The 27,799-nt window shown below is 45.9% G+C and overlaps 1 protein-coding gene across 2 annotated transcripts in view; it reads left to right on the top strand.

Annotated features, from left to right (window-relative positions):
* itpr2 (inositol 1,4,5-trisphosphate receptor, type 2) overlaps window positions 1-27,799 on the top strand; it is a 266,776-nt gene that overhangs the window by 112,651 nt on the left and 126,326 nt on the right. For both annotated transcript variants that reach the window (XM_060843021.1, XM_060843020.1), the window contains 12 exons: window positions 1,114-1,274; window positions 7,781-7,922; window positions 9,637-9,795; window positions 9,985-10,157; window positions 11,099-11,218; window positions 14,062-14,247; window positions 15,589-15,840; window positions 20,116-20,260; window positions 20,686-20,836; window positions 22,863-23,065; window positions 24,348-24,465; window positions 27,199-27,250. In XM_060843021.1, coding sequence (XP_060699004.1) covers window positions 1,114-1,274; window positions 7,781-7,922; window positions 9,637-9,795; window positions 9,985-10,157; window positions 11,099-11,218; window positions 14,062-14,247; window positions 15,589-15,840; window positions 20,116-20,260; window positions 20,686-20,836; window positions 22,863-23,065; window positions 24,348-24,465; window positions 27,199-27,250 — 1,862 coding nt within the window. The remainder of the gene's footprint in view (window positions 1-1,113; window positions 1,275-7,780; window positions 7,923-9,636; window positions 9,796-9,984; window positions 10,158-11,098; window positions 11,219-14,061; window positions 14,248-15,588; window positions 15,841-20,115; window positions 20,261-20,685; window positions 20,837-22,862; window positions 23,066-24,347; window positions 24,466-27,198; window positions 27,251-27,799) is intronic.

The raw sequence follows: 27,799 nt of genomic DNA, 5'->3' as shown, positions 1-27,799 counted from the left end.
TTGACTATCCCTAACAAACTACTTCCTTTCTAGATGATGATAAATCCTGTCTCTATAACCTTTTAGACTTACTGGTCTATAGTTCCCAGGTGTCTTTGCAGTCGTCATTGAGTATGGGCACAACATTCACTACCCTCCAGTCTGCCGGGTCTACCAATGATACAAAAATATCACCCATGGAGACATAGAGGGGAGGAGTAGGCCATTCAGCCCTTCAAGCCTGCTTCATGTTTCAGTACGATCATGATTGATTATCCAACTCAATCTTCGAGTAAAAAATGAGGTCTGCAGATGCTGGAGATCACAGCTGCAGATGTGTTGCTGGTCAAAGCACAGCAGGCCAGGCAGCATCTCAGGAATAGAGAATTCGACGTTTCGAGCATAAGCCCTTCATCAGGAATAAGGTTATTCCTGATGAAGGGCTTATGCTCGAAACGTCGAATTCTCTATTCCTGAGATGCTGCCTGGCCTGCTGTGCTTTGACCAGCAACACATTTGCAGCTATCCAACTCAATCTCCTGTTCTGGCTCTATCTCTAAACCCTTGATATCTTTAGCCTTAAGAATTATAATGAACTCCTTCTTGAAAGAACTCAGTTTGGTCTACCACGTTCTGTCAAATTCCACCGCATTGCCACAGTTTGGGTGAAGATATTACTCTTGATCTCAGTCCACGTCCTCAGGCTGGGACCCGCAGTAGCGCCCTCTGTCCTTTCTGTCCTGAATTGGAGGTGGGGAGAGAAGTAGCTTCACCATATCACACAGCCTCACTCAGGGCTCCATCTGCCAGAAACACACTCCAATTCCAATTACATGACAAGGATGGGAATCAAGAGTACTCTGGGGAGGGTGTTGTTTTGTGTATGTGTGGGTGAATGGAATAGCATTCAGTTCAGCTTAATCACTGTTGTTCTTCTGTATCTGTTACTACCATATCTGGTGTTCTCTGTTTGTAGCTCTGGATTGCTAGTCTGATCAGGTCACCCTGACACTGCCATCTGCAGGATTGATACCCCAAAACATTCCAGTCGCTTTCTCATAATGGGCTTTCCAATTGTTGTTGTTGGGTCAGTGTGTCAAGGTTGTAGATTGAATGTTGCTTTCTTGCCATTAGATTGGAACATGTCCAACCAAAGAAGACAAGGAGGCATTTGCCATTGTCTCTGTGCCTCTTTCAGAAGTCCGAGACTTGGACTTTGCCAACGATGCCAGCAAGGTGCTTTATGCAACAGTCCAGAAGTTGGAGGATGGCTCCATCACACAGAATGAAAGAAGGTTGGTGAATGCCTCTTGTAAATCCTTATCATTCGCAGAGTATAACCAAGGCCTGTTAAACCCAGCACATTGATTTGAATGTTCATGTTCTTTGTGGACAACCCTTAGCCACTACTCCCTGTGGATAACAACCTCCACCAGCTTGTCCCGGAATTCCCAATGGGTTGCATTGGGGGTTGGTTGATGGACCAAAATTTTGGTTTTCCTGTAAGTGAACCGAATGGAATCCTTTCCCAATGTTACAGATGATATTCTAAGAAAGAACGAAAGAACATTTCACTGCTGCTAGTGATCTTCTGGAAACCATTTGTCTGTGAATTAGTGTTGAATTCCTGTCCAAGGAGATTTTCTGGGAGAAGACAGGCTAACGTGATGATGTCTCTGTGGATTGCTTTGTCTTCACCGGTCCTTCAGTTCCAATTGGACATCACATGTTCCTCCTTGAGTTACACGCTGAGCCAACTTGTGCTTGTCTTTCTCATTAACCTGTTCACTAGGGCTTGGTCAGAGTGAGGAAGCTCTCACACGGTGAGGGAGCATGGGGCAACTATTCTATATACTGCAAGGGACATGATCGAACAAATAAGGACAATTATTTTGAGCAGTTGATCTTCTACAATGTTCCTCACTGTTCAAAATATCCCAAACCACCTCTCCCCTTTCACTCCCCCTCTCTCATGTCTTTTGGCTTCTAATTGTTTGGTGTCTTTCATTTTGCACTCTGTTCCCTCTTTTCGTGTGGGCATTTTCTTGTGCCTGTTGGCACCTCCCTGTTCCCTCACCAGCCTCTTTCTTTCTCTCATTCGGGAGCTCTCGAGCTCTGTTATCCTAAAGGAAATGATAAAATTGGGTTCCAAGATATTTAGCGTAAATCTAATTAAGTAGTTGCAAATGTGTTGCTGGTCAAAGCACAGCAGGTTAGGCAGCATCTCAGGAATAGAGAATTCGACGTTTCGAGCATAAGCCCTTCATCAGGAATAAGAGAGAGAGAGCCAAGCCGGCTGAGATAAAAGGTAGGGAGGAGGGACTAGGGGGAGGGGCGATGGAGGTGGGATAGGTGGAAGGAGGTCAAGGTGAGGGTGATAGGCCGGAGTGGGGTGGGGGCGGAGAGGTCAGGAAGAGGATTGCAGGTTAGGAGGGCGGTGCTGAGTTGAGGGAACCGACTGAGACAAGGTGGGGGGAGGGGAAATGAGGAAGCTGGAGAAATCTGAATTCATACCTTGTGGTTGGAGGGTTCCCAGGCGGAAGATGAGGCGCTCCTCCTCCAGCCGTCGTGTAGTTGTGTTCTGCCGGTGGAGGAGTCCAAGGACCTGCATGTCCTCGGTGGAGTGGGAGGGGGAGTTAAAGTGTTGAGCCACGGGGTGATTGGGTTGGTTGGTTCGGGCGGCCCAGAGGTGTTCTCTGAAGCGTTCCGCAAGTAAGCGGCCTGTCTCACCAATATAGAGGAGGCCACATCGGGTGCAGCGGATGCAATAGATGATGTGTGTGGAGGTACAGGTGAACTTGTGGCGGATATGGAAGGATCCCTCGGGGCCTTGGAGGGAAGTGAGTGTGGAGGTGTGGGCGCAAGTTTTACATTTCCTGCGGTTGCAGGGGAAGGTGCCGGGGGTGGAGGTTGGGTTGGTGGGGGGTGTGGATCTGACAAGGGAGTCACGAAGGGAGTGGTCCTTGCGGAACGCTGATAGGGGAGGGGAGGGAAATATATCCTTGGTGGTGGGGTCCGTTTGGAGGTGGCGGAAATGGCGGCGGATAATACGTTGTATGCGCAGGTTGGTGGGGTGGTAGGTGAGAACCAGTGGGGTTCTGTCTTGGTGGCGGTTGGAGGAGCGGGGCTCAAGGGCGGAGGAGCGGGAAGTGGAGGAGATGCGGTGGAGGGCATCGTCGATCACGTCTGGGGGGAATCTGCGGTCCTTGAAGAAGGAGGCCATCTGGGTTGTGCGGTGTTGGAATTGGTCCTCCTGGGAGCAGATGCGGCGGAGACGAAGGAATTGGGAATATGGGATGGCGTTTTTACAGGGGGCAGGGTGGGAGGAGGTGTAGTCCAGGTAGCTGTGGGAGTCAGTCGGTTTATAATAGATGTCTGTGTTGAGTCGGTCGCCCGAGATAGAAATGGAAAGGTCTAGGAAGGGGAGGGAGGAGTCTGAGACAGTCCAGGTGAATTTCAGGTCGGGATGGAAGGTGTTAGTAAAGTTGATGAACTGTTCAACCTCCTCGTGGGAGCACGAGGCAGCGCCGATACAGTAGTAAAGTTGATGAACTGTTCAACCTCCTCGTGGGAGCACAATGTTAGTCCCAGTATTTTGGAGGAAGGACATGGCACCCTACCTTCCTGTTCAGGTGGCACTAAATTAAATCCATAAGACATAGAAGCAGAGGTAGGTCGTTTAGCCCATCAAACCTGCTGTACTGTTCAATGAGATCATGGCTGATCTGATAGTCCTTACCATTGTTGCTGATCTTGGCTCTTCAGCTTATGCAGTCCTTGATAATAGCTGCCATTTCAGTTGTTATCAGTCCTTTTACCTGTGCTGCTCCTTGAAGTGTTGATGTATTTCCTAGTCTGGGATTCACACTAGACATGGTAAACACAGGAAGGGTCTTCCTGATGACCAGGGAGCCTGGAACTACGAGACTGAACTCAGAGAGTGGTAATTCTGTGGAATTCTCTCCCACAGTTGAGGTCAGAACATTGAATGTTTTTAAGAAGGACTTAGATATAGCACTTAGGGCTGAAGGGATCAAAGGGTATGGGGAGAAAATGAAAATAGGGTAATGAGTTAAATAATAAGCCATGGTGGAGTAGTGTAGCCAATGGACTGGTGCAATCCTATTGAATGGTAGAGCAGGATCGAAGGGCTGAATAGCCTCCTTCTGCATCTATTTCCTACGTGTCTATGTTTTCTCCTTTGTTTCCCTGTTTCCTTGCTGCCCTCAACTTAACCGGTCACTATCAGATGTGGTACCAGTTGAGATTAAGAATGGGGTGGAACTGGCCTTAGCCCCTCCTCTGTTTGGTGTTTCTTTTCACTCTGCCCTCCTGATCAATGCTTTTCAAACTGGTTTGCAGGGGGTATTCCTCCACTCAGCATCAGGTGGGCAGCTCCTCAACCGGTTCAGATGAAGGTGCGGTGAGCCCGGATCAGAGTACCAGAGGAGGGGCAGTTTGGGGTATTTTCAACAGTGAAGAACAGTATGGAAGATACACTAGTTATCTAGGGTAAAGACCAGCTCCAAAGGCTCATAGGTTGTCTGTTCCTTTGACCAGAAAACTTTAGTTAATGGACAGGATGTTGTGTCTCTGCCTGTGATCCCTCTCAAAAACAAAACGCCATTGTTATCTTGTACCTATGGTGACTTCGAGTAAAAAATGAGGTCTGCAGATGCTGGAGATCAGAGCTGAAAATGTGTTGCTGGTTAAAGCGCAGCAGGTCAGGCAGCATCCAAGGAACAGGAAATTCGATGTTTCGGGCACAAGCCCTTCATTCCTGATGAAGGGCTTGTGCCTGAAACGTCGAATTTCCTGTTCCTTGGATGCTACCTGACCTGCTGCGCTTTAACCAGCACCACATTTTCACCTATGGTGACTTAGCAAGCAGTCTCTCACCAAGACGACTTCACATGCATTGGTAAGTGTTATAGACCAGATCAAACCCCCTCAAAATATAGCCTAGACCCTAACTTTTATTTTATTTAGAGCAAGTGTCAAGTGCTGTGTTCCAAATGTAATTTGATTGGTCAAACAACGAGGCTTTAAGAAAAACACTCTTTATTCTCACACCATTGTTAAAATCTAAAACAAATGCACAAAGAACAATTAGCATAACTTTAACTCAATTAAAATACCTAACAAAATAATATATTTAACCACTAGTCATCAACAGTTCCAATAATTCCACATTCCATAAGCACACCCTTGGCAAAGGCAAATTCAGCAAAGCAGATTTTCCTCGTGCTATCACCCTTCCAGCCCAGGTGAATGGTACACCAAAAGGAAACCAGAGAGAGAGACAACTCCAGCTTTTCCCTGGAGCAGAGAGAGAGAGAGAGAGAGAGAGAGCTGTATAGATCAGCTTCAACAGCCAACTGAAAGCACAACTAAAACCCTGAGTCTGTGAGAGCCTGACTCCACCCAATCATGCATCCTTTGTCTAATTTTTAAAACACACCGAAGCTGTTTACCCACTGCCCCTGAGGCAGATATTACAACACTACTGTGGCAATACTTCACTGCAAGATAAACAGCACACAGCTAATGCCTATTAAAGGCAAGCACCATTTTGACCAACTATCCAAATGGAAAAACAACATTACAAGCTCACAGGGTCAAGAGTCTTATCCACAAGTCCTGTGTCCTCAGTACATTGTTGTCAGACAGTGAATCCTGAACAGCTGTCACTGAGTGGCTCAATAATCTCCATTTTCATTGCCTGAGACGCATCCTCAGGAAGGTCCAAAAGAGAGGTCCTCTCTTGGGTAAACATGCTGAGTACCCCAGTGCTAGTCAAACTAAGGAATCTTGGCTGTCATGGGTGCGTGGTCCGAAGGCTCTGTTTTCATACTGTACATCTCTAAATGTGTGCACAGAATGAAAGATGGCACATCCTTGATAGAATGGGTGGGTGGTGAGAGTGGAAGTGCAATGGGTAACTTATGCCAAGAGGGCATCCAAAGCTTCAAGGATGCCGTCAGAAATTAAACAAAAGCTCAACGTCCGACATGGCAAGTGGGACATTAGCTGACACCCCAAGGAGGTGGTAACTCTGGATATGGGCAGGGTGTTGGCACCACCGTGACATCTTTCAGAAGTTCCAAGCAGAGACCAGCCTGGCAGAGAAGGCACTGGCAGAGATCATTCTGCACCCTGGCACATAACTTTACCCATAACCAGAGCGACTCATTTGTTCCATCAAAGGGCTTGGTTTCTCGCCACCTTGCCGTGGCTCTGAGGCTGCATTCCTTTCCCCCTGCTGATGGAACGATGCCTGTCACCTTCATCTCCGAAGTACGTGCCTGGGAAGTTGTCATGGGTTTTTGGTTATCATGAGTGAAAGCTTGGGCACCAGCTTTCTCCATGAGCCGTGTGTATTTTCTGACTAATCCCCATCCTGTCCCAGAACCCTCTTTAATTACCTTTCATTTATCTTCCATCGCAGAGCTCCAAATCCAGATTTAGCATTCCCACAGCAACATGACCAGTTTAGTCATTCCATTCTGCTTTCCATAGAGATGCTTTTATTTCTAAACATGTCCAACAAGATTGGGAAAGGGTTATTTTGCAAGTCTAATGTGTTTCCTGATGTCTAGACTGCTGTTCCCATCAGGTATTATTAGGCTGCCTAGATAGGAAAATGATTTGACTTTGTTTTGATGTCTCTGCAGTCTTGTACCTCAATGTAATCCTTTCCTTTCGTATTGCCCTGCATACTCTTTCACTGCAGCTTATTGATGGTTTATATCTGTTAGTCCTCCTCTCCGAGTCTGCCAGGGTTACTGTGTCATCTGCAGCTCTCTGATTATTTGTGTTCTGCCACTTAGTAAAGTTCCCAGTAAATCTAAGCAATGTCCTTTGACCATTTCACTGTAAAGATTAGAGTGTTTTGGAGACAGAATCCAACTTTGTTGCATTACCCTTTCTATAGCCCTCACCCTCCATTTACTGTCTATCTGACTTTTAGAATCTTCTGGAGGCAGTTTTGATAAGAGGTCACCCCGGCCCTTCCCCATCCTTCATTTCCAATGAGTTTCTCTGAAGGTCCATGATACAGTGGTGTTATGTTACAGACTACTCAGTATCTGCATTGCTGTGGCAACTTGCAGTTTCTCATGCATATTACAGGCTGGAGATCGGGATAGTGACAGCCATTCCTAGCCACTTAATCCCTTGTGCAACAGTCACACACTCACCCACCAAAATAACCATCGAGAGTTACTTTGGACAAACATTCACACATGTACGCTTTTAGTGCGAGGTCAATACCAGGAATAGTGGGACTATCTTACTCTGATAGATTGGAGCGACTGGGTTTGTATGCGCTTGAGTTTAGAAGGCTGAGAGGGGATCTCATTGAGACGTATAAGATTATTAAAGGATTGGACACTCTGGAGGCAGGAAGCATGTTTCCACTGATGGGTGAGTCCTGAACCAGAGGACACAGCTTAAAAGTAAGGGGTAGGCCACTTAGAACAGAGTTGAGGAGAAACTTCTTCACCCAGAGAGTGGTGGGTGTATAGAATGCTCTGCCCCAGAAGGCTGTGGAGGTATGGAAAGGCCGGAAACCACGCTGCACCCCTCCGTTATGTAAGTAGGCAAAGTAGATGTTTTTCACACTGTGATCTCCCATTAACGGCAATAAAACAAATGGTCACTGGGCAGTTTTCTCCCCTCTCCTCCTGCGAACTGGTGCCCTATTGGTTTGCAATCTTTGGGAAACCATTTCTTAATCTTTAACAAAAAAGCAGAACGAGCTGGCTTGAGGCTGAGAAATAATCTGTTAATTTGTTGACAGGTTTGTGACAAAGCTGTTGGAAGATTTGGTTTTCTTTGTCGCTTATGTGCCCAGCAATGGTCAAGATGTCTTGGATGTGGTGATCACAAAACCGAACCGGGAGAGACAGAAGTTAATGAGGGAACAGAATATCTTGAAACAGGTAGGACCACTTCACCGTTTTGTGGAAAGCTTTGTTTATTCACATGAATACTTCCACAGGACATGGTCCGAAGAGATCAGTTCACTGCTTCAAAGAAATAAAATCTTGTTTGGTTTATAATTTGTAATTTGGCTGATGCATTTTATTGAGTGTTAGAATTAGGTTTATTGTCACACATACTCAGGTGCAGGAATGCAGTGAAAATGTCACCCCCCACGATGCCATCTTCGGTACTAAGTACCTAGGTTCAATCTTTGATACGAAAGGAAGAAAGAAAAAACATAGATTGCCTGATAATGATTTATTGTATAATTTAAAAAATAAAGTTTCAAAAAAAAGGATTCTGTGTAAAAGTTATCCGTGCTGTAATCTGTGGAGTAACAAACGAGCCGTGGCATAGTTCTATACTCTGAGGTAAGTTTGAATCCACAGTGAAAATATTAACTAGCTCGACATTTTCACTAGAATAATACCAAGTTTTAAGGACTGAATTATGAGGACAAGTTGTTTAAACTTGCTTTGCGTTTCCTCACACATTAATTATGAAGAGGTGATGTAATCAAGGTGATATAAATATCAGAGAAATTTAATAGGTTGGATCCAGAGGAATTGTTTTCAATGGTTTGGAGCATCCAGAGAAAGGTGTTAGAGACAGACTGGGTGTATCAGCAAGGACTTTATCTCTCAAATTGGAAGAAAGCTGTCTTGTGATTTGTCACTGGCCAAGCAGTCTGTAAGGTCAGCTAAAACTCTGGAGGCATGGGATCAGATCCCATCACTGCAGCTGGTGGAATTGAAAGTTTAGTTAATAAATCTGTGATGCAGAGCTAGTCTGTGACTGTGAAACTCTCTTGTAGAAATCCAACTGGTTGACTAATGTCCCTATAAGAAATGAAAACTGCCATCCATTACCAGACTCCAGATCCAGTGCAGTTTACACTTAATTGCCCTCTGAAATAGCCTCACAAAACACTGGCTTCAAGATCAGTTAGGAATGGATATTGCCTACTGGCCTTGGTAACGATGCTTACATCCTCTGAGAGAATAAATTAATACAAAATGACACACTTGCTCCAACTGTTGATGGATGTTCAATCAGTCATAGAATCAGAGTCCCATTTGTGTGGAAACAGGCCATTCATCCCATCGGGCCCACGCCAATCCTCCAAAGGACGTGCTATCCCAACCCACCCCCCACCCTATCCCTGTAACCCTGCATTTCCCATGGCTAACCCACCTAACCTGGATGCTATGGGCAATTTAGCACGGCCAATTCACCCAACCTGCACATCTTTGGACGGTGGGAGGAAACCAGAGCACCCAGAGGAAATGCACGCAGACACGGGGAGAATGTACAAACTCTACACAGTCGCCTGAGGGTGGAATCAAACCCGGGTCCCTGACACTGTAAGGCAGCAGTGCTAACCACTGCGCTGCTCCTAAAATGTCAGTGTTCAAGCTTAAGACCAATCTGTTTGATTCTGTTCTCTTAAATAAAAGTATCAAGGGATGAAACAATGAGATAAATGGGGTTAAAACACAGACCAGTTCATGATCGAACTGGATAATGAAACGAGTCTTGGGAGTTGAATGATGGCTGCTGTGAATTGTAGTTTTGGACTGTCTAAATAAAACTCTAAGTGAGTGTGACTTCTGCCGGTGTTATCTTATCTTCAGCTGATGTGTCTGTTTCTTTTGTCACTCCTCATGGCAGATCTTTGGGATTTTGAGGGTCCCTTTCATAGACAAAGGGGAAGGGCCAATGCTGAGACTGGAAGACCTGGGAGATCAGAGATACGCTCCATATCGGTACATATTACGCCTCTGTTACCGAGTGCTGCGGCACTCGCAGCAGGATTATAGGAAGAATCAGGTAGGTACTGTGCATTGTTACGACCATTTGGATTGTGTAACTTGCCAATATTTGCACTTAATTTAGTCAGGAGAAAAAACGTCTACTTGTACAAGATTTCAGAATAGATATGGATTGCTTTTGCAACACCTGTTCTCAACCTCTCCTTCTCCAGCACTCTCTCACAAATTGTTTTTGTTTGCATTTCAGGAGTACATTGCGAAGATGTTTGGCATCATGCAGTCACAGATTGGATACGATGTGTTGGCAGAGGACACCATCACAGCCTTACTGCACAACAACAGGAAGCTGCTGGAGAAGCACATCACAGCCAAGGAGATTGAAACCTTTGTCAAGCTTCTGCGGAGGAACAGGGAGCCCAGGTCGGCTTTGGTGCAACCTTCCCTTGTCCCTGAGATTTTTCTGTCTGACTGGGTTTAAAACTAAATAACATCTTTGCAAGAATTCTTATGTGGACCTGACAGCAAATGCAAGAATGGCAAATTTCAAGCAATCGCAACAATTTCTATTCCTCTTCCCATGTAGTGTAAATGTACAGCATGGAAACAGACACTATGGTCCAACCATGTTCCCAAACTGAACTAATCCAACTTGCCTGTGTTTGGCCCATTTCCCTCCAAATCTTTCCTATCCATGAACTTCTTCAAAAGACTTCTAAATGTTGTAATTGTATCTGCATTCACCACTTCCTCTGACAGTTCATTCCATGCACAAACCACCCTCTGTGTGGAAAGAGTTGCCCCTCGTGTCCTTCTCAAAACTTTCTTCTCCCACCTTAAAAACATGCCCGCAAGTTTTGAACACTCCCACCCTAGGGAAAAGACCCCCTGGCTGTTCACCTCAACCGTACCTCTCCATAAGGTCACCCCTCAGCCTCATTCATGCCAGTTGAAAAAAAAAGTCCCAGCCTATTTTTATAATTCAAACCCTCCATTCCTGACAACATCCTGGTAAACCTTTTCTGAGCCGTCTCCTGTTCAATAACATCCTTCCAAATTGTTGTGGTAGTTCAGAATTTGGTATTCTTGCATTGGTCCTGATGAGTGCAAGGTTCAGCACCATGTCTCTCATTGTATAGGAATCAAGCCGTACCGCACCATTTAATTTGAAAATGCGAACAATTCACTACGTGTGTATTTTCTTGCCTTCCCGACATTAGAGGGCTAAAATTTTACCCGATAGTAGCAGCATCCCCTTTAACTCACTATTTGGTGCCAACAGATTCCAGTCCAGTCGTTTCATCGTGTGCGACAAGAATTGGCGCCAAAACACTTGACCATTTGTGGCATTGATTGTCTTGCAGGTTCCTGGATTACTTGGCAGACCTATGTGTGTCGAACAACATTGCTATCCCTGTCACCCAGGAACTGATCTGCAAATTCATGTTAAATGCTTCCAACGCTGACATCCTCATTCAAACCAAGTAAGCAAGCAATATTCTCCTTTTACGGGACTATCTGTCATTCTGAAAACTGGGCCATTAAACATCACTGAGTTCTGACAGAATAAAGCTGTGGGGAGAGCTGATACAATGTCCCTCTATTCCAGTGTCTCGATAGAGAACATAGTACAATACAGCACAGGAACAGTCCCTCCAGCCCACGATGTTGTGCTGAACATGATACCAAATTAAACTAATCCCTTCTGCTTGCCCTTGGTCCATATTCCCCTATTCCTTGCATATTCATGTGCTTATCTAAAACCCCCTTAAATGGTCCTAACATAACTGCCTCCACCACCAACCTTGGCAGCACATTCCAGACACCTACCACACTCTGTGTTTTAAAAAAAAAACTTGCCCCTCCCATTTCCTTTGAACTTTCCCCTCTCGCCTTAAATGCATGTCCCTTAGTATGAGAGTTTTCAACTCTGGAGGAAAAAGATTGTGACCATCAAACCCGTCGTCTCATAACTTTTTAGACTTCTGTCAAATCTCCCCTCGGCCTTCACCACTCCAGAGAAAACAACCTAATTTTTCGAGCCTCTCCTTCTAGCCCCTACCCTCTGATCCAAGCAGCATCCTGGTCCACCTCTTCTATACCATATCTAAAGCCTCCACATCCTCATCACAATGTGGGGACCAGAAATGCACGCAACGCTCTTAACTGTGGCCTAACCAATGATTATCAGTCCATTCCTACACTGCTGCCCTGTGAAACCTATTCCCCAGTAATTCTAAAATATTGTTGAAAAATGCAAAATGCTTAATTTCTACACTTGAAACCTGATCAATTTTATTTGAATAAAACCAAGAATTGTGGATGCTGAAGGTCTGAAACCAAAACAAAGTGTTGGAGAAACTCAGCAGCTCTGGCAGCATCTATAGAGAGAAAGCTAATGTTTCGGGTCCAGTGACTGTAGAAGAACGATTCCTGGCTGCAAAGCAGTCACTTTCTCCCTATGGAAGATGCCAGATCTGCCAAATTTATTTGAAGTTATACGCGGTTAATAAAAGGCCGAAGGTGCTGAAAATCTGAAATAAAATCAGAAAATACCTGATAGACTTTCAAGTATATGAATATGCACACCAATCAGGAGCAGGAGTATGCCAACCAGCCCCTTGACTCCACATCCCTGCCTCCTGCCAACCACCCGCGACTCCTTGGTTAGAGAGGAGTCTGTGTCTGCCTGAATGAGCCAGCCACTGTCTGCAGAAGAGAGTTCCACAGACCCATAAGTCTCTGAGAGAAAAATAAAACTCTTCTAATCTCTGTTATTAATGGGAAGCCATTTATTATTGAGCGGTATCCTCCTGTTGTGGCCTGTCCCAGGGTGGGGGGGGATGTGTTTTAGCATCCATACTGTCGAGCACAGCAGGCTGATGAAGTGAATGTCCTGTTTCTCCCCACTGAGCCAGTCTGGTGGTTGTATTCACATCACTTTGATGTTTTTTTCCCCACAAGGCCCTGATTAGGACAGAGTTTTGGGCCTCGCCTCCAGGAGCCCATGGGAACAGAGGAGCAGGCTGTGGGACAGTTTGCCTTAGCACCATAGGGTGCTGGATTCAAGTCACACCCTAGGGCTTACAGTTAGAATAGGCATTTCAGTCCAATGCATCCGCTGACCAGGTTTCTCAAACTGAACTCGTCCCGTTTGTCAGCACTTGGCCCATGTCCCTTGAAGCCCTTCCTATTCATACACCCATCCAGATGCCTTTTAAATGCGTGTCTATTTATCCTATCCATGCCCCTCGTGATTTTATAAACTTCTCTAAGGACACCCCTCAGCCTCCCACACTTGAGGGAAAGATGAACCAGCCTATTCACCTCCTCCTTATAACTCAAACCCTCCAGTCTTGATAACATCCTTGTTAGTCTTTTTTTGTGCCCTTTCCAGTTTGAATAACATCCTTCCAATAGCAGGGAGACCAAAACTGTATGCAGTGCTCCAAAAGTGGCTTCACCAATGTCTTGTGCAGCTAAGTGCATAAACACCATTGCTGAGACTCCAATGCGATACTGAGGGAGTGCTGCACTGTCCGAGGGTACTGCTTTTTGGATGGGATGTTAAACGGAGTTTCCCGCCCACCTACTGAGGCTTTGTCGAGGTGTTGAAGAAGAGGTATTCCCTCTGGCTAATATCTGCCCCTAATATCAAAAACAAAACCAGATTATCTGATTATTATTTAACTGTTAACCATATTCAGAACACAGATATCAGCCCATGATGCTGGCAGAGCAGGGGGAACACCTCGGGTAAATGTAATGGGACGGACAGTTTTTATTTTGGGCTGTTTGGTTTGGTTTTACAGGGGTTGCGGGGGGGGGGGTTGTCGGGAGGGCAGAGGTCTGGCTGTGAAAGATTTTGTTATTTGTAAAGTTAAGGGTCGAGGGGCTTGTGGGAACTCTGTTTTCAGACTCTGCAGAGAGACGTCAGAGGGGATTGAGTATCCCAGGTTGCAAATCTGTTCTCCATGGCTGATGCTGCAAGGGAAACCGAATGAAAACATTCAGCAGAAATATTTGGAGACGGGGAGGTGTGTGTGAAAGGATATTTTGAATGCAGCGAGTGGTTAAGAAATGGGAAGCTCAGCTTCCAAAGGGGAGAAGAAGCTGAAGGAATGAATGGTTTCAGAAGGAAAATTCTCAGGCACTTGAGAGAAATAGGCTTGGAGAGCTGGGGGGATAGAGCAGCGCAGGTGGGAATGACCGGATTGCTCTGCTTTGAGCCAGCATTAACCAGATGGGCCAAATTGCTCCCTCCCTCCACACCTTGCATTCCCTTGTGACTCCAGTGTTGTTCACGTTTATGTTCTGCTTTGTCAAGGCTGTTATCAAACCGTGGGGACTTGAGTATTGAAAATTCCTTGCTTGAAGATGATGTCGATGAGGATGAAGTTTGGTTGTACTGGATTGATGGAGACAAGGAACCACATGGCAAATCCATCCGGCATCTGGCTCAGGAAGCAAAGGAGGGGAATAAGGAAGATCAGGACATTTTAACCTACTACAGGTAATTAGGCCTTAATAATCTAGTTTTTGTTTCAGTACCTTATGAAATATGTACTGTTGGACTGCACTTACTGTCTATCTTCGGCTTTCCATGATGGCATTAAGACTTTTCCACAACAGCGCCTTGCATTTATGTAGCTTCTTTCACCTGGTAATGTGTCCCAAGGCTCCTCTCTGAGCATAAGGAGGAAACTACTGACAACAGAGGCAAAGGTGTCGGGTTTGGTGACCCGATCTTTCTTAGTATCCTTTCCAGGTTAATAACATCCTTGCTATAGCAGGCAGACCAGAAGAGAGAGATTTTAAGGACCATCTCATTGAAGGCGCTGAGGGTTGACTGGTCGGGGGAGAGAATTCCAGAGATCATGGAGGATTGATGGGGATTGAGGATATTTAAGAGATTGGAAGGATATTCTTCCTTATGGGCTCATGTGGGATGGGCATGACTGGCATTTGACTCTGATACTGAGGGTCTTTTTATTTTAATCAATGCGTTCATACAGGTTAGACAGACACCTCGGCGCAGGTGGGATTTGAACCCAGACCTTCTAGTCTGGAAGTAGGGGCGCTACCACCATGCCTCAAGACCCATGAACTGAGAACCTTGCTAGGCTGTTTCAGAAAGCAGAATGGGTCAGTGGGGTCTGGAGTCCCTTGTTGGTTGCGCTCTTAAAAATATTAATGAGTCAGGTGGATTTTTGCGATGATTAAGGATGATAATTGTCTGGCCTTCATTCCCGAGCCTTGTTTTATGTTCCAGATTTATGAACTGAATTTCCATCCCACCAGCTGTCTGGATTGCTAGCGCAGTGAAGTTACCACTATATCCCAACCATCCCGTAAAGCCAGGGTGGGAATGTTAAAATGTAGGCACTGGGGAGCTGGAGACAATATAGGTCAAGCAGCGCAAGGTTGGCGAGTTGGTGCCATCCAGGATATGAGCAATAGTGTTTTGAATGACCTGGCATGGGCTCAGTGGTTAGCACTGCTGCCTCACTGCGCCAGGGACCTGGGTTTGATTCCAGCCTCGGGCAACTGTCTGTGTGGAGTTTGCACATTCTTCCCCGTGTCTGCGTGGTTTCCTCCGGGTGCTCCAGTTTCCTCCCACAGTCCAGGGTGGGTTGGCCATGCTAAATATGCAGGATAGGTGGCCTAGCCAATGAGATGTGCAGGGTGGAAAGTGAGCGTGGTAGTTTTGGGTGAGAGGCAGTTCAGAGAGTTGGTGCAGATTCGATGGGCTGAAAGACCTTTGTGCTTTAGGGATTCTGTTTTGAGGGGATTGACACATACAAGTTGACATTGGCCTTAATCGCTGCCCTTTTCCCACCTTCCCCTCCCACAGGTACCAGCTGAACCTTTTTGCGAGAATGTGCCTCGATCGTCAGTACCTTGCCATCGACCAGATCTCGTCGCAGCTCGGCATAGACCTCATCCTGCGGTGCATGTCGGATGAGAATCTCCCTTACGATCTGCGGGCATCTTTCTGCAGGCTGATGCTGCACATGCACGTGGACCGCGACCCACAGGAGTCTGTCACCCCAGTGAAATACGCAAGGCTCTGGACTGAAATCCCGACCAAGATTACAATTCATGAGTATGTTTCGGATTCTGATTTTGCGTGTTTTTAGTCAGTGCCTGGGCTGGTGAAGTAATGAACACAACATCTCCTGAGTCGATGACTTACGGTTTGAATTCTCTCTCAGAATTGTTGAGCTGACCAGAGTTAAAGAATTTGCCTTTGTATAGCACCTTTCACGATTTCAGGAATGAAATGGCATGAATAAGTCACAGTTAGCAAGAACATAAGAAATATGAGCAGATGTACATTATAGAGTCCCATTAGCCGGCACCATTTAATAAGATCGTGACTGATCCAATTACAGCCTCAACGCTGTTTTACTGCCCCCCTCCATTATCCCGTGACCTCCCTTGTTGGTTTAAAACTCTGTCTAACTTCGACTCAAACATACTCAATGACCCAGTCTCCAGCATGTCGGAGAAAAGCATTCCAAAGGCTAATGACCCTCTGAGTGAAAATATACCTCTTTGTCTGAAATGGGAGCCTATCATTTTTAAAACCATGCTATACTAGTTTGGGATTCCCCAATGAGGGAAGGCAGTGCTTTTTGGGAGAGAGTTGCAGGATTTTGACCCAGTGACAGTGAAGGAGCTAACCACTTGCTTGTCTTGCAAGTCAAGATGATGAGTGGCTTGGAGGGGAACTTACAGGGGCTGGTGTTCCCATGTATCGGCTGCCCTTGTCGTTCCAGACGGAACTGATGGTGGGTTTTGAAGATGCTGTTGGAGGAGGATTGGTGAAGTGAGTAGGAACCCTATTAAGTATCTTTTGGAAATCCTAATACACCACGTACCCCTTATTCACATTGCTTGTTATTTCCTATAAGGACTCCTGCTACATTTGTTAAATACCATTTCCCTTTTACAAAACTGTCTGATCGAAAGAGCTTGTATTTATATGGCGCCTTGCTCAGTAACAGGGCATTCAGCAAGGTCAGTACAATCAGTGAAGTCCTTTGGAAGTGTAGTTTCTGTAGTAGTGTAGGAATTACAGCAGTCAAGTTGGACATACCAAGATCCCACGAACAATGCAACCTGATAATGGCCAACTCATTTGTTTTCATAATGTTCGTTGATTCTAAGTGACTAACTAATGCCACATTTGCAGGACATGTGAATGGCTTTGCTAATTCATGTTTCTCCAATTTGAATTGGATTACGAACAACAGCAATCATCATCTTGTTGGTGTTGAATCAGTCAACTGGTTTCAAAGCAGTTTGTGGGTACAAATACTGCTAAGTTATGTGGAGAGAGTTTCCATTAAAATGAGTGATCTTCAAAGATAATGGAGGAGTTCTGTAAGTAAGGTGGTGATTGAAGTTGTCAATAGTGTTATCAGGCAGCACCTATTCAGTAATAACCTGCTCAGAGACACCCAAGTTGGGTTCCACCAGGACCACTTAGCCCCTGACATCATTACAGCCTTGGTTCAGACATGGACAAAAGTGCTGAATTCCAGAGGTGAGGTGAGTGTGGCATCAAGGCTGCATTTGATTGAGTTTAGCATCAAGGAGCCCAGGCAAAATTGGCATCAGTGGGTATCGGGGGCAACCTCTCTGCTGGTTGGAGTCATACCTGACACTTGGGAAGATGGTCATAGTCAGTGGAGGTAAGCCATCTCAGCTCTAAGGTATCTCTGCAGGAGTTCCTCAGGGTAGTGTCCTAGGCCCAACCATCTTCAGCTGCTTCATCAATGCCCTTCCCTCCTTCATAAGGTCAGAAGTGAGGATGTTCGCCGATGATTATACAGTGTTCAGCACCAATCGCGACTCCTCAGATACTGAAGCAGTCCATGTTCAAATGCAACAAGATCTGGACAACATCTAGGGGTTGGGCTGACAAGTGGCAAGTAACATTGGCGCCACACAAATGCCAGGTAACGACCATCTCCAATAAGAGACAATCTAATCACCGTCCCATGACATTCAATGGTGTTACCATGACTGAATTCCCCACTATCATCCTGGGGGTTATCAGAAACTGAGCTAGACTTGCCACATAAACACTCTGGCTACAAGAGCAGGTCAAAGGTTGCGAATACTGCGGTGAGTAACTCACTTCTTGACTCCCCAAAGCCTGTCCACCATCTACAAGGAACAAGTCAGGAGTGTGATGGAATATTCCCCACTTGCCTGGATTTGTGCAGCTCCAACAACACTCAGGATAAAGCAGCCCACTTGATTGGCACCACATCCACTCCCTCCACCATGGACGCTTAGTAGTAGCATTATGTATTAAGTATAAGATACACTGCAAAAAAAGTCACCAGACATCCTTAGACAGCACCTTCCAAACCACTGACCACTTCCATCTGGGAGGTCAAAGGCAGCAGATATGCGGGAATGCCACCCACTGCAAGCCTGACTTGGAAATGTATTGCCATTCCTTCAGTGTTACTGGATCAAAAACCTGGATTCCCTCCCTTAGGGCATGGAGTGTACCTACAGCACATGGGCTGCAGCAATCCAAGAGGACACCTTACCACCACCACCTCAAGGAGAGCTAGGGACATGCAATAAATGTTGGTCCAGCCAGCGACACCCATGTCCCACAAGTGAATATTTTTTTAAAATGAGGCTGACCATTTTCAGATAAGGATAAACTTGTTTATTAAAAGGGAGCCTAGGAAATAGGATTAGGAAGAGGCCATTCAGCCCCTCAAGTCTGCTCCGTCTTTTTAAATTATTGGTACTCTTCTATCTCGACATTATTTCCCAATATTATATTCCTTAGTGGCATGGGTCTTTGCAAATCTATCCATTTCGGTCTTGAACATGATCAAGTACTGAACTTCCACAGACATCTGTGGTAGAGCAGTCTATCATCTACCATCGTCAGTGATGAAATCCCTCCTTATCACCATCCTGAATGGCTTTCCCCCGTTCAGAAACGTTGGATCAGAAGGGACCATAACGTAGTCACTAACAGATTAAGTAAAGAATTTCCGAAGTATTTCCTTACACAGACATAGTAGAGAAGATAGAATACAGAAGGGGGTTGATGTGCCCACCGTGTTTCAGTTGGTAACGTTCATGAGCTTGAGTGTGGAAACAAAGTCTGATGGAGTAACTGTGCAGCACTCCCTCGGCACTGCCGTTGGGGTGACACTGTAACTGTGCAGCACTCCCTCAGCACTGCCCTTGGGGTGACACTGTAACTGTGCAGCACTCCCTCAGCATTGCCCTTGGGGTGACACTGTAACTGTGCAGCACTCCCTCAGTACTGCCCTTGGGGTGACACTGTAACTGTGCAGCATCCCTCAGCACTGACATTGGGGTGACTCTGTAACTGTGCAGCACTCCCTCAGCACTGCCCTTGGGGTGACGCTGTAACTGTGCAGCACTCCCTCAGCACTGACATTGGGGCGACACTGTAACTGTGCAGCACTCCCTCATCACTGACATTGGGGCGACACTGTAACTGTGCAGCACTCCCTCAGCACTGACATTGGGGTGACTCTGTAACTGTGCAGCACTCCCTCAGCACTGACATTGGGGCGACACTGTAACTGTGCAGCACTCCCTCAGCACTGACATTGGGGCGACACTGTAACTGTGCAGCACTCCCTCATCACTGACATTGGGGCGACACTGTAACTGTGCAGCACTCCCTCAGCACTGACATTGGGGTGACGCTGTAACTGTGCAGCACTCCCTCAGTACTACCCTTGGGGTGCTGTCTCTCTGATTAAATCCCTCTGTCCTGCTGCGATTGGTGGAAGAGATCTCAAAGAGCAGCAAGAGGCTTTGTGTCACAGCCAATATTTATCCTTCAATCAAAATAGCCGCAACAGGTTTCTTAGTCATTTTCACCTTGCTGTGTAGGAATTGACTAATTTCCTACATTACAACATTTCCAAACCCCTTTCTCATTCAGTGTAAAGCACTGAGCAGTTTCCATTGGTTGTGAAAAGATCTATGTTGGGGGTTGAGGTGGCTAGCACCTTAGTTGGGCTGAATGGCCTATTTCCATATTGTTGATTCTATGTAATATTGTATAACCCCATGTACCCCAGAGGAATTATGCACTCTTCAATATGTCTTCATAAGATAATGTTTTACTGTTTAATCCGTGTTTATTAATTACATGAAAGAAAACAATGTTCGTAAACTGTTTCCTGATTCCATGTATTTTAGATGTTTTTACATCATTTTCATTGGATATGAAAACTCATTTGCTTTCATGTTTTGTGATAACAATATTACATTGATCCCAGTGTGCGTCAGAGTGGAACCTGAGGTAAGGTACCTGCCTGATGAAGCATCTTTAACTGTTCCTGTCCTTGGCCAGGTATGACTCACTGACGGACACCTCCCGTGACGATAAAAAGAACAAGTTTGCCCTTACGGTGGATTTTGTGGAGGAGTACCTTAATGATGTCGTGACTCAGCCGTTTCCGTTCGGAGACAAGGAAAAGAACAAGCTCACTTTTGTGGTGAGTTAGAGTGAGCGAAGTTAATCACAGAATCATCACAACACAAGAAGGAAGCCCTTCGGCCCAATGTGCCTGTACCAATTCCATCCTGTAGTGCCAATCCTCTGCCTTTTTCCCCATATCCTTACGCACCACTTCTATCCAAGTAACCACCCAGTACCCTCTGCAATGCTTCCATTGAACCTGCTTCCACCGCATTCCGAGTATTCCAGACCCTTCAGTACTTGCTGTGTGGTTCCTTGCTGAAAATACACTATTCCTAACTTTCCGAGTGTGAGATTGCTAACATGGAGATGAGATCTTACAGCTGGACATTGACCTGGGATGAGCCCAATATATTGGGATTTAAGTTGTCCAGTTTCTGTTGACTATGAATGGCATACAGTTGCAGACAGACTGACCCAATCATTTTGTTTTATTTCCAGGTGGTGAACCTGGCTCGGAACCTAATCTACTTTGGGTTCTACAGCTTTCGGGAGCTTCTGAGGCTAACGCGAACGCTGTTGGCTATCCTGGACTGCGTCCAGAATCCGACACCGTCATATTTGGAGCGACTCAGCAAGTTTCAGGATGGAGGTAGGTGTGAAACACACTCCTTTCCTGGTCTGATTCAACAGGCGAAGCTAAACAAAGTGACACCTCCAATATTGTGTGAAGTTATTGAATCATGTGTCCCTCACTCATCAGTCTGATTTAATGCCCTTACTGCCTCAACTTAAATCTGCTTTCATACAAGGCTTGATTATCTTGATGGAGCTACCTGTGTAATGGTAAACTCAGCACTGTACACTATTTTTCTGTGTACTTTCATTGGATGTGGGTGTGACAGGGAAGGCCAGTATTTGTTCCTCCTTCCCTAATTGGTCTTGAAAATGAGTGGGGGTTTCAGAGGACAGTTAAGAATCATAGACATTGTTGAGAGTCTGGAACCTGCCAGACCAGATAAGGACAGCAGATTCCCTTCCCTGAGGGACAGTCGTGAATCAGATGGTTTTCACAGACATTGGTGTAGACTGATGGTCGTTCTCACTGGGACTATTCAATTTCAGATTTATTAGTTGAATTTGAACTCTATCACAGGCTGTGGTGGGATTCAGACCCTTCTCCCCAAAGCATTGCGACTGATGTCTGGTGCCACTAGCCCAACATGGTCCATTCAACACGAGCCTTTGATTTTCATTTCTGAATTTGCATCTTTTTGCAAAATGGGGTCTGATACACAACGCTGAGCAGAAGGAATGAGCTTGCACTCTGTGGTTTATTTTTGCTCCAAATTAAAATTACTTCCAAATCATTGTTTTGTTTGGATATTTTCATATATGCTGAGCCCCTGAGTTGCACTGCTTGTAGATTCTGTAGTTGGCAAGCGTTGTCTGCTATCTGACATGTGTTCCAATCCTATCCAGTCATATTCCATTCATATCTAGCTGCTTTTGGGAGCTTATGCTGGTTGGCTCCCATCATATTCTGCACCAAACGCCACTTGAATAAAGATAAAGCTAAAGTCATGATACACTTACCAGTTCAGAGGGCTGTTTTCTTGTTAGAGAGGAGTGACCGGTGATGCTTAACCTGAGGGTCACCACTCCCTCAGATGAGGGGAGAGGTTGAGAAAGAGATTTAACCTCAGCTAGTGTGGGAATTGAACCCACGATGTTGACATCACCCTGTCAATAACTCACCATCCAGCTAACTGAGCTAACAAACCCCCAACCCGTTTGGCTCACACCCACATTCAATAAAGTACACAGAAAAATAATACACAGTTACTTGCATGATTTGCAAACATTTTATTAAGTTTGGATACAAAGTTTGATAATCTCCCAGAGATCTCTTGTTTTAAATTTATCCCCAAAAGATGTCCAATCAAATTCTCCGACACCGTGATGAACATAATTGGGGTCAGACTTTTGAGTGCCAGGTAAGGGGCAGGTTAATAGATTGCCCTGCTGGACCTGGATAGACTGGGCACTAGGAGGGGTCAACATGGGATAATGTGGCAGGGAGGAGGTCATCATGGACAAGGCCTGACCCCCAAATACAAATCAACAACAGATCTTGACCAGACTACCTCAAAGGTGGCTCAGCTGCCAGCACTCTCCGCACAGCATCAGAACATCACTGGTTCGAATCCCACCCTGGACACTCTTGTCTGACAAGCCACAGAGGGAACACTGCATTGTCATAGCTACCATCCTTTCAATGCAATGTTGAACCAAGACCTCTAGTTTGAACATTGAAACTATGCCACTGGATTTTTGTTATAGAAGACCACGGGGAATTCTGTGTTTATCCCCGGACCGCACCTTGGAAATGTTTAGCTGGTGTCAGTTATGGGATCTTGCTGTGTGCAGATTGGTTGCCGATTTTATGACATTGCAACAATGACGGAGCGATTCACTTGGAAAGCACACTGAGACACCAGAGTTGTCCAGTTGCCCCCACCCTGTCCCCTTTGCCCATATAGAGATGGCCAATGACCCAGCAGATAGTCGCTGCCTACAGAGGGTACCCCTCTGGAGTTAGGGAAGAGGTGAACGTTGATTGAGCTCAGGCAGTACTCTCCAGGCTCCTCACCCATCCCCGTCCCTACCCCTTGCAGGGAATAACGTGATGCGGACGATTCACGGAGTGGGCGAGATGATGACACAGATGGTGTTGAGTCGAGGCTCCCTCCTCCCCGGGGTTCTTCCGGAGAGTAACGAAGGCCATATCCGAAGCGTGCCAGGGAAACCGCCGCACGCCCTGGACAACGAGGACGTGACGGTCATGGATACGAAGCTGAAAATCATCGAGATCCTGCAGGTATGCTCTTGACAGATTTGAAATTTTCATCCTCATAGCCTCTGACTCGCTAATTGGTAACGTGCACCGGAGAGAGGCCTACCTGGGTTAGCTGCTTTGTACAATGTGAATGTGATAAAGGATCAGCTCGTTGAATTTTTCACCAAATTAGTCTCACTGAATTCTCTAAATAAGCTGCAAATTCAGAGACTGGACTTTCTCCAGAGAAAGTGAAGGGCTCTTGTGGTGCACTTGTAACATCTGTACCTCTGAGCCAGGGCCCCGGGTTCAAACCCCACTCGCTCCAGAGTCTGTCGTAACATCTCTGACCTGGTTGAGTTTTAAAAACAAATATCCCCAGTGAGATGACACAGTATTTACACCGCAGCAAAGGATTCTGTTATGGCACAGGGATAGTGTCCCAACCTCAGGGTCTGAAGGTCTGGGCTCAAGTCCCACTTTCCCCTGGAGCCTGTCATAACATCGAACCGGTGGATTTTCAGAATGGCCTTAGACTGAGAATGAGGCCATGTCGCCATGTTCCTGACCCAGGTCACCCTGTCCCAGCTTGCTCCATCTCACCCAATCTGGATACCTGACTATACTTCTCCAGTTTCCCCTTCGGTGCATGTACCATATATAATTAAAATTGTGGTTCATCTTGTGTGAAATTTGCCCTATGGCCCTGTACACTAGCCCTGGTGTACAGGCTGACCCTGTCAGCATTTAGCGTCAAAACCCAAACCCTTTGTAATTGGGTCAGCTCTCTGCTGAAGGCACACTCACCCTGATACGTAACTATCTGACAGAATCATTGACAGGGACACCATCTAAGCAGCTCTCTCCCGCGGCGTGTTTGTGCACATGCCTTTGGCTTGTTTTTACAGTCGCTTTGAGAACAGGGTTTTCAGGGATCCGACTATTTCTGCAACATGAGCGGCTAGATCTTAAACCCTCCAGACACTGCATTTGTGAAAGTCTGCCCCTTCCTTATTGTCGAAAACTGTTGTCTGAGAGTCTTGACCTTTACCTGAGTGGATACAGTACAATTGCTCTCTCCTAGCAAGTTGCACATTCTCATTCCTCAATGAGGAAAGACTTTCTGTTTCCTGATGTCCCAATTGGATTTATTAATTGCTTTTAGATATTTATAGTCTCCTTGTTTTGTCACTCGTGTGTGTGGAAACCTCTCTGCGTCTAACCTCGCCAACTTGTTGGAAGTCTGATCCTGAACCCCCACCCACCCCCGTTTATCTGTCTATCTACACCTGTCTGGAATTGTAAAGAAGGCTTTACTTTTCAGTTCATCCTCAGTGTCAGGCTGGACTATCGCATCTCCTACATGCTGTCGATTTACAAGAAAGAATTTGGAGAGAACAATTCGGTTGACTCCTCAGCGGGTTTACTGACGGAAACCACAGGTGAGTGTATACTCCTCCTCACTGTCCTTTCAAGAGGAAGCTCCCTATATATCTCCCTCTCCCCTTCTCTCTCTCTTTTTCCCCTCCCCCCCCCTCTCTCTCCCCGGTACATGTATGGGATATGCCCCAAATGCAGGTTAGTGGGACTAGTTCAGTTTGGAAAACTCTGTTGGCATGGATGGGTTGGACCGAAGGGTCTGTTTAATGTTGTATAAGTCTATCTGGATTGCAGTATACTCAGCACCCTTGCTCCTTTGTAGATGATCTGTGTGAAATGTGTTATGGGCTAGTTTGGAATGATGGAATAAAGTCTCTCTTTCATCACTCGGCGACACATCCTACACTCTCAAATTAAATCATCTGCTCTGAGCTCTCCCCCCCAACTCCAGGCTCCCACTGAGCCGGGAGGATAAGACGCAGTGGCCTTTTCAGATGCTTCGCTTTCCTCCTCTCTCTGCACTTCTTATCTTCTCCATCCCTCTTCTCTATTTTCTCTCCCTCCTCTGCCCCACGCCCACACTCACTCACTCCTCTGTATGTAATCTTCTGACCGTTACCAGGCTTCATAAAAGAGAATTCTGTGGGAGGTTTTGTAGGAGAGGACATGATCAGATTCCAGGCCATCTGACCGCACTGTGACGTTGAACTGTGCACGTGGCTATTAAACCCCCGAGGTCAAAGATCGCTCAGACTCCAGATATATACCTTTCCAGACGGCATTTTACCTTCAGATATCAGAAGGCTAAACTAAAATATTTATTACCTTTTACCCATGATCCAGAAACTCCTCACCTACTGATCCTTTTAATTAACATGTAACCTTCATCTGATTCCCACTCTCAGGCCTCCTTGCTAGATCGTTACAGATGATAACCACATGCTAAGTAGCTATTGAGGGGCTAATGCCTGAAACACGCCTCTCCTGCTCCTCTGATGCTGTCTGACCTGCTGTGCTTTTCCAGCACCACTCTTTTCAACTCTGACTCTCCAGCACCTGCAACCCTCACTTTCTCCTAAGTAGCTATTGTTAGAATGAAGGTATGGGACTGTTGTGGTATTGTCCCTACCTCTGAGCCAGTAGGCTTGAGTTCAAGTCCCATCTGCATGGAAGGCCTTTTTTTTTGTTAATTTAACCAATTTTTCTAATCCACCTGCTCAGAGATGTTATTACACATTGCTGAAGCAGTTGGGACTCAAACCGGTGCAGGGGTAGGGACACTCGAACTGTGCCACCGGGGGGTGTGTAAGTACATCTCGGGACAGGTTGGCTGGAAAATATCGCGAATGAAGGTACAATTAACCCTTCGTTCTGTGTCCTTTCTCTCTTTTTCTCTCCTTGTTTGTCCCTTAGTCAGTATATTTTCAAAATAGCAATGTGGATGTCTCTGGCTAGGCCAGCATTTGTTGCATGTTCCTAACTGCCCTGGTGAAGTTGGTGAGCTGCCAACCTGACTGCACATAGTGTGGAGTGCCCACTGTGCTGTTAGGAAGGGAGCTCCAGGATTCTGACCCAGTGACCGTGAAGGAGTGTGACTGAGGTTGGAGGTGCAGTAGAGACATGGAATATCACTATGAAAAGGTTCAACTACTTCAACTGGCGATGAAGGCATTGCGGAAGGATGTAACTGTATTGGAGACAGATCAAAGAGACTAGTACCTGGTCAGGGTTTTGGGGGTGGTGGTGGTGGGATTGAGTGCGGGGTGTTGGACATAAGATTGAGTGTAGGATGGACGTGGGAGAATCGAGAACGGGGGTGTCAATGTTTCAGGAAAAAGGCAGAGATGAGAGAAATCTATTCCTCTCAGAAGCTGAGACCCTTTGAAGTTCGCGTTCTGAAAAGGGAAGCGGAGTTGTGGAATGTTTTTCCGGCAGTACGTGGTTGGATCCTCGGCAATCCGAGGGGTGAAAGGTTATTGGCGGGAGGCGGGATGAGGTATGGTCAGAGAGCCACCTCTTGTTCTCCCACATTCCAGTGGGTATGGCTTGTTGTTTCCTTATAAAATGGCGCCTCTCATTTCAGGAACCAGGCACACAAAGATTCTCTGAGGTGCTTCCAAACAGAGAAAATCTGTGTAGCCAACTCCCAGGGCTTTGAGATTTGTGTGTGAAATCTAAAAGGATCAGTGAGTAGAGATGGAATGCAGAAGCTCATAGAATCCTACAGCAGGGAAACCGACCCTTTGAACCAACCAGTCCATACCGACCATAATCCTAAACTAAACTAGTCCTGTCTGCTCCTGGCCCGTACCCCTCCAGACCTTTCTTATTCAGGGACTTATTCAAATGTCTTTTAATCATCAGAACTGTACCTGCATCCACCACTCCCTCAGGAAGTTCATTCCACACACGAGCCGCTCTCGGTGTAAAAAAGAATTTGCCCCGCATGTCTTTTTTTTAAAGCTCTCTCTTTTCGCCTCAAAAATATGCCCCCTCGTCTTGAAACCGCGCTGTGGTATTCAGTGATCGCTGTCTGAGTGAAATGCGGCGTTTTCAATGTAATTCAGGTGACATTGATTCAACAGTCTGTTTGTCCATCTCTGCTGATCTCCAAACCCCCAGATTTCACGCAGGAGAGATGTGTGACCTGTTATTAATCAGTATCACTTGTAGCCAAACATCTAAATGTTGTTTGATGGTAACTCCTTGAGGCTTAATTAAGTTGGAAATGATCACAGTGCTGGTGTTGAAAGAGATTTGTCTCTGAAATGACTACTTTGTTTTGTTTGATACAGTACCAGACCTTGAGGGCATTGGTGAACAGGCTGAGACGATGTTTGCAGGAAGGTATGGGGCACTGACCATCGCTTGCTTCTCTCAGTATTTCATGGTAAAAAATATTCGTGATAAAGGCTTGTGTCTCTGGTATCATAAGGGGGTAAGTTATTGACCTGTGTGACATAAAATCAAAATTCATCTCAACATGGCCGCTGCTGTAAGCTGGCTGTACCTCCAAGCAAGGTTTGGCATTCATCATTCGTGACCAACAGAGTATACTTGCTCCTTTAGTTCTAAGATATTGGAGACTCGCAACACCTCTTCCCTGAAACAGGTTCCCCATCACACTATACCTTTTGACACACTTGAATCAATGCCACCAGGGAACTCTTAGTGGCCAGTTTAAATCTGAATTGGAATTCTGGCTTGGTTTCTAGCATTTTCCACAATAGTTTGGGGAGTGAATCCATCTTCATACCTTGCAATACAAAACTGTATCCGAGTGTGGGGGAGCACTGGATTAGCTGGCTTTGAATCCATCGTTCCTTGAATTTCCTCCAGCAACACGTGATGCTGAAGTTTCTGTTTTAAAGCAGTCATGCCTTAGGAGGTGTTCAT

This window comes from Hemiscyllium ocellatum, chromosome 23 (genome assembly GCF_020745735.1).
Source record: "Hemiscyllium ocellatum isolate sHemOce1 chromosome 23, sHemOce1.pat.X.cur, whole genome shotgun sequence".
NCBI lineage: Eukaryota > Metazoa > Chordata > Chondrichthyes > Orectolobiformes > Hemiscylliidae > Hemiscyllium > Hemiscyllium ocellatum.
The sequence above is the reverse complement of the archived record's forward strand: the minus strand, read 5'-3'. Positions and strand labels throughout refer to the sequence as shown.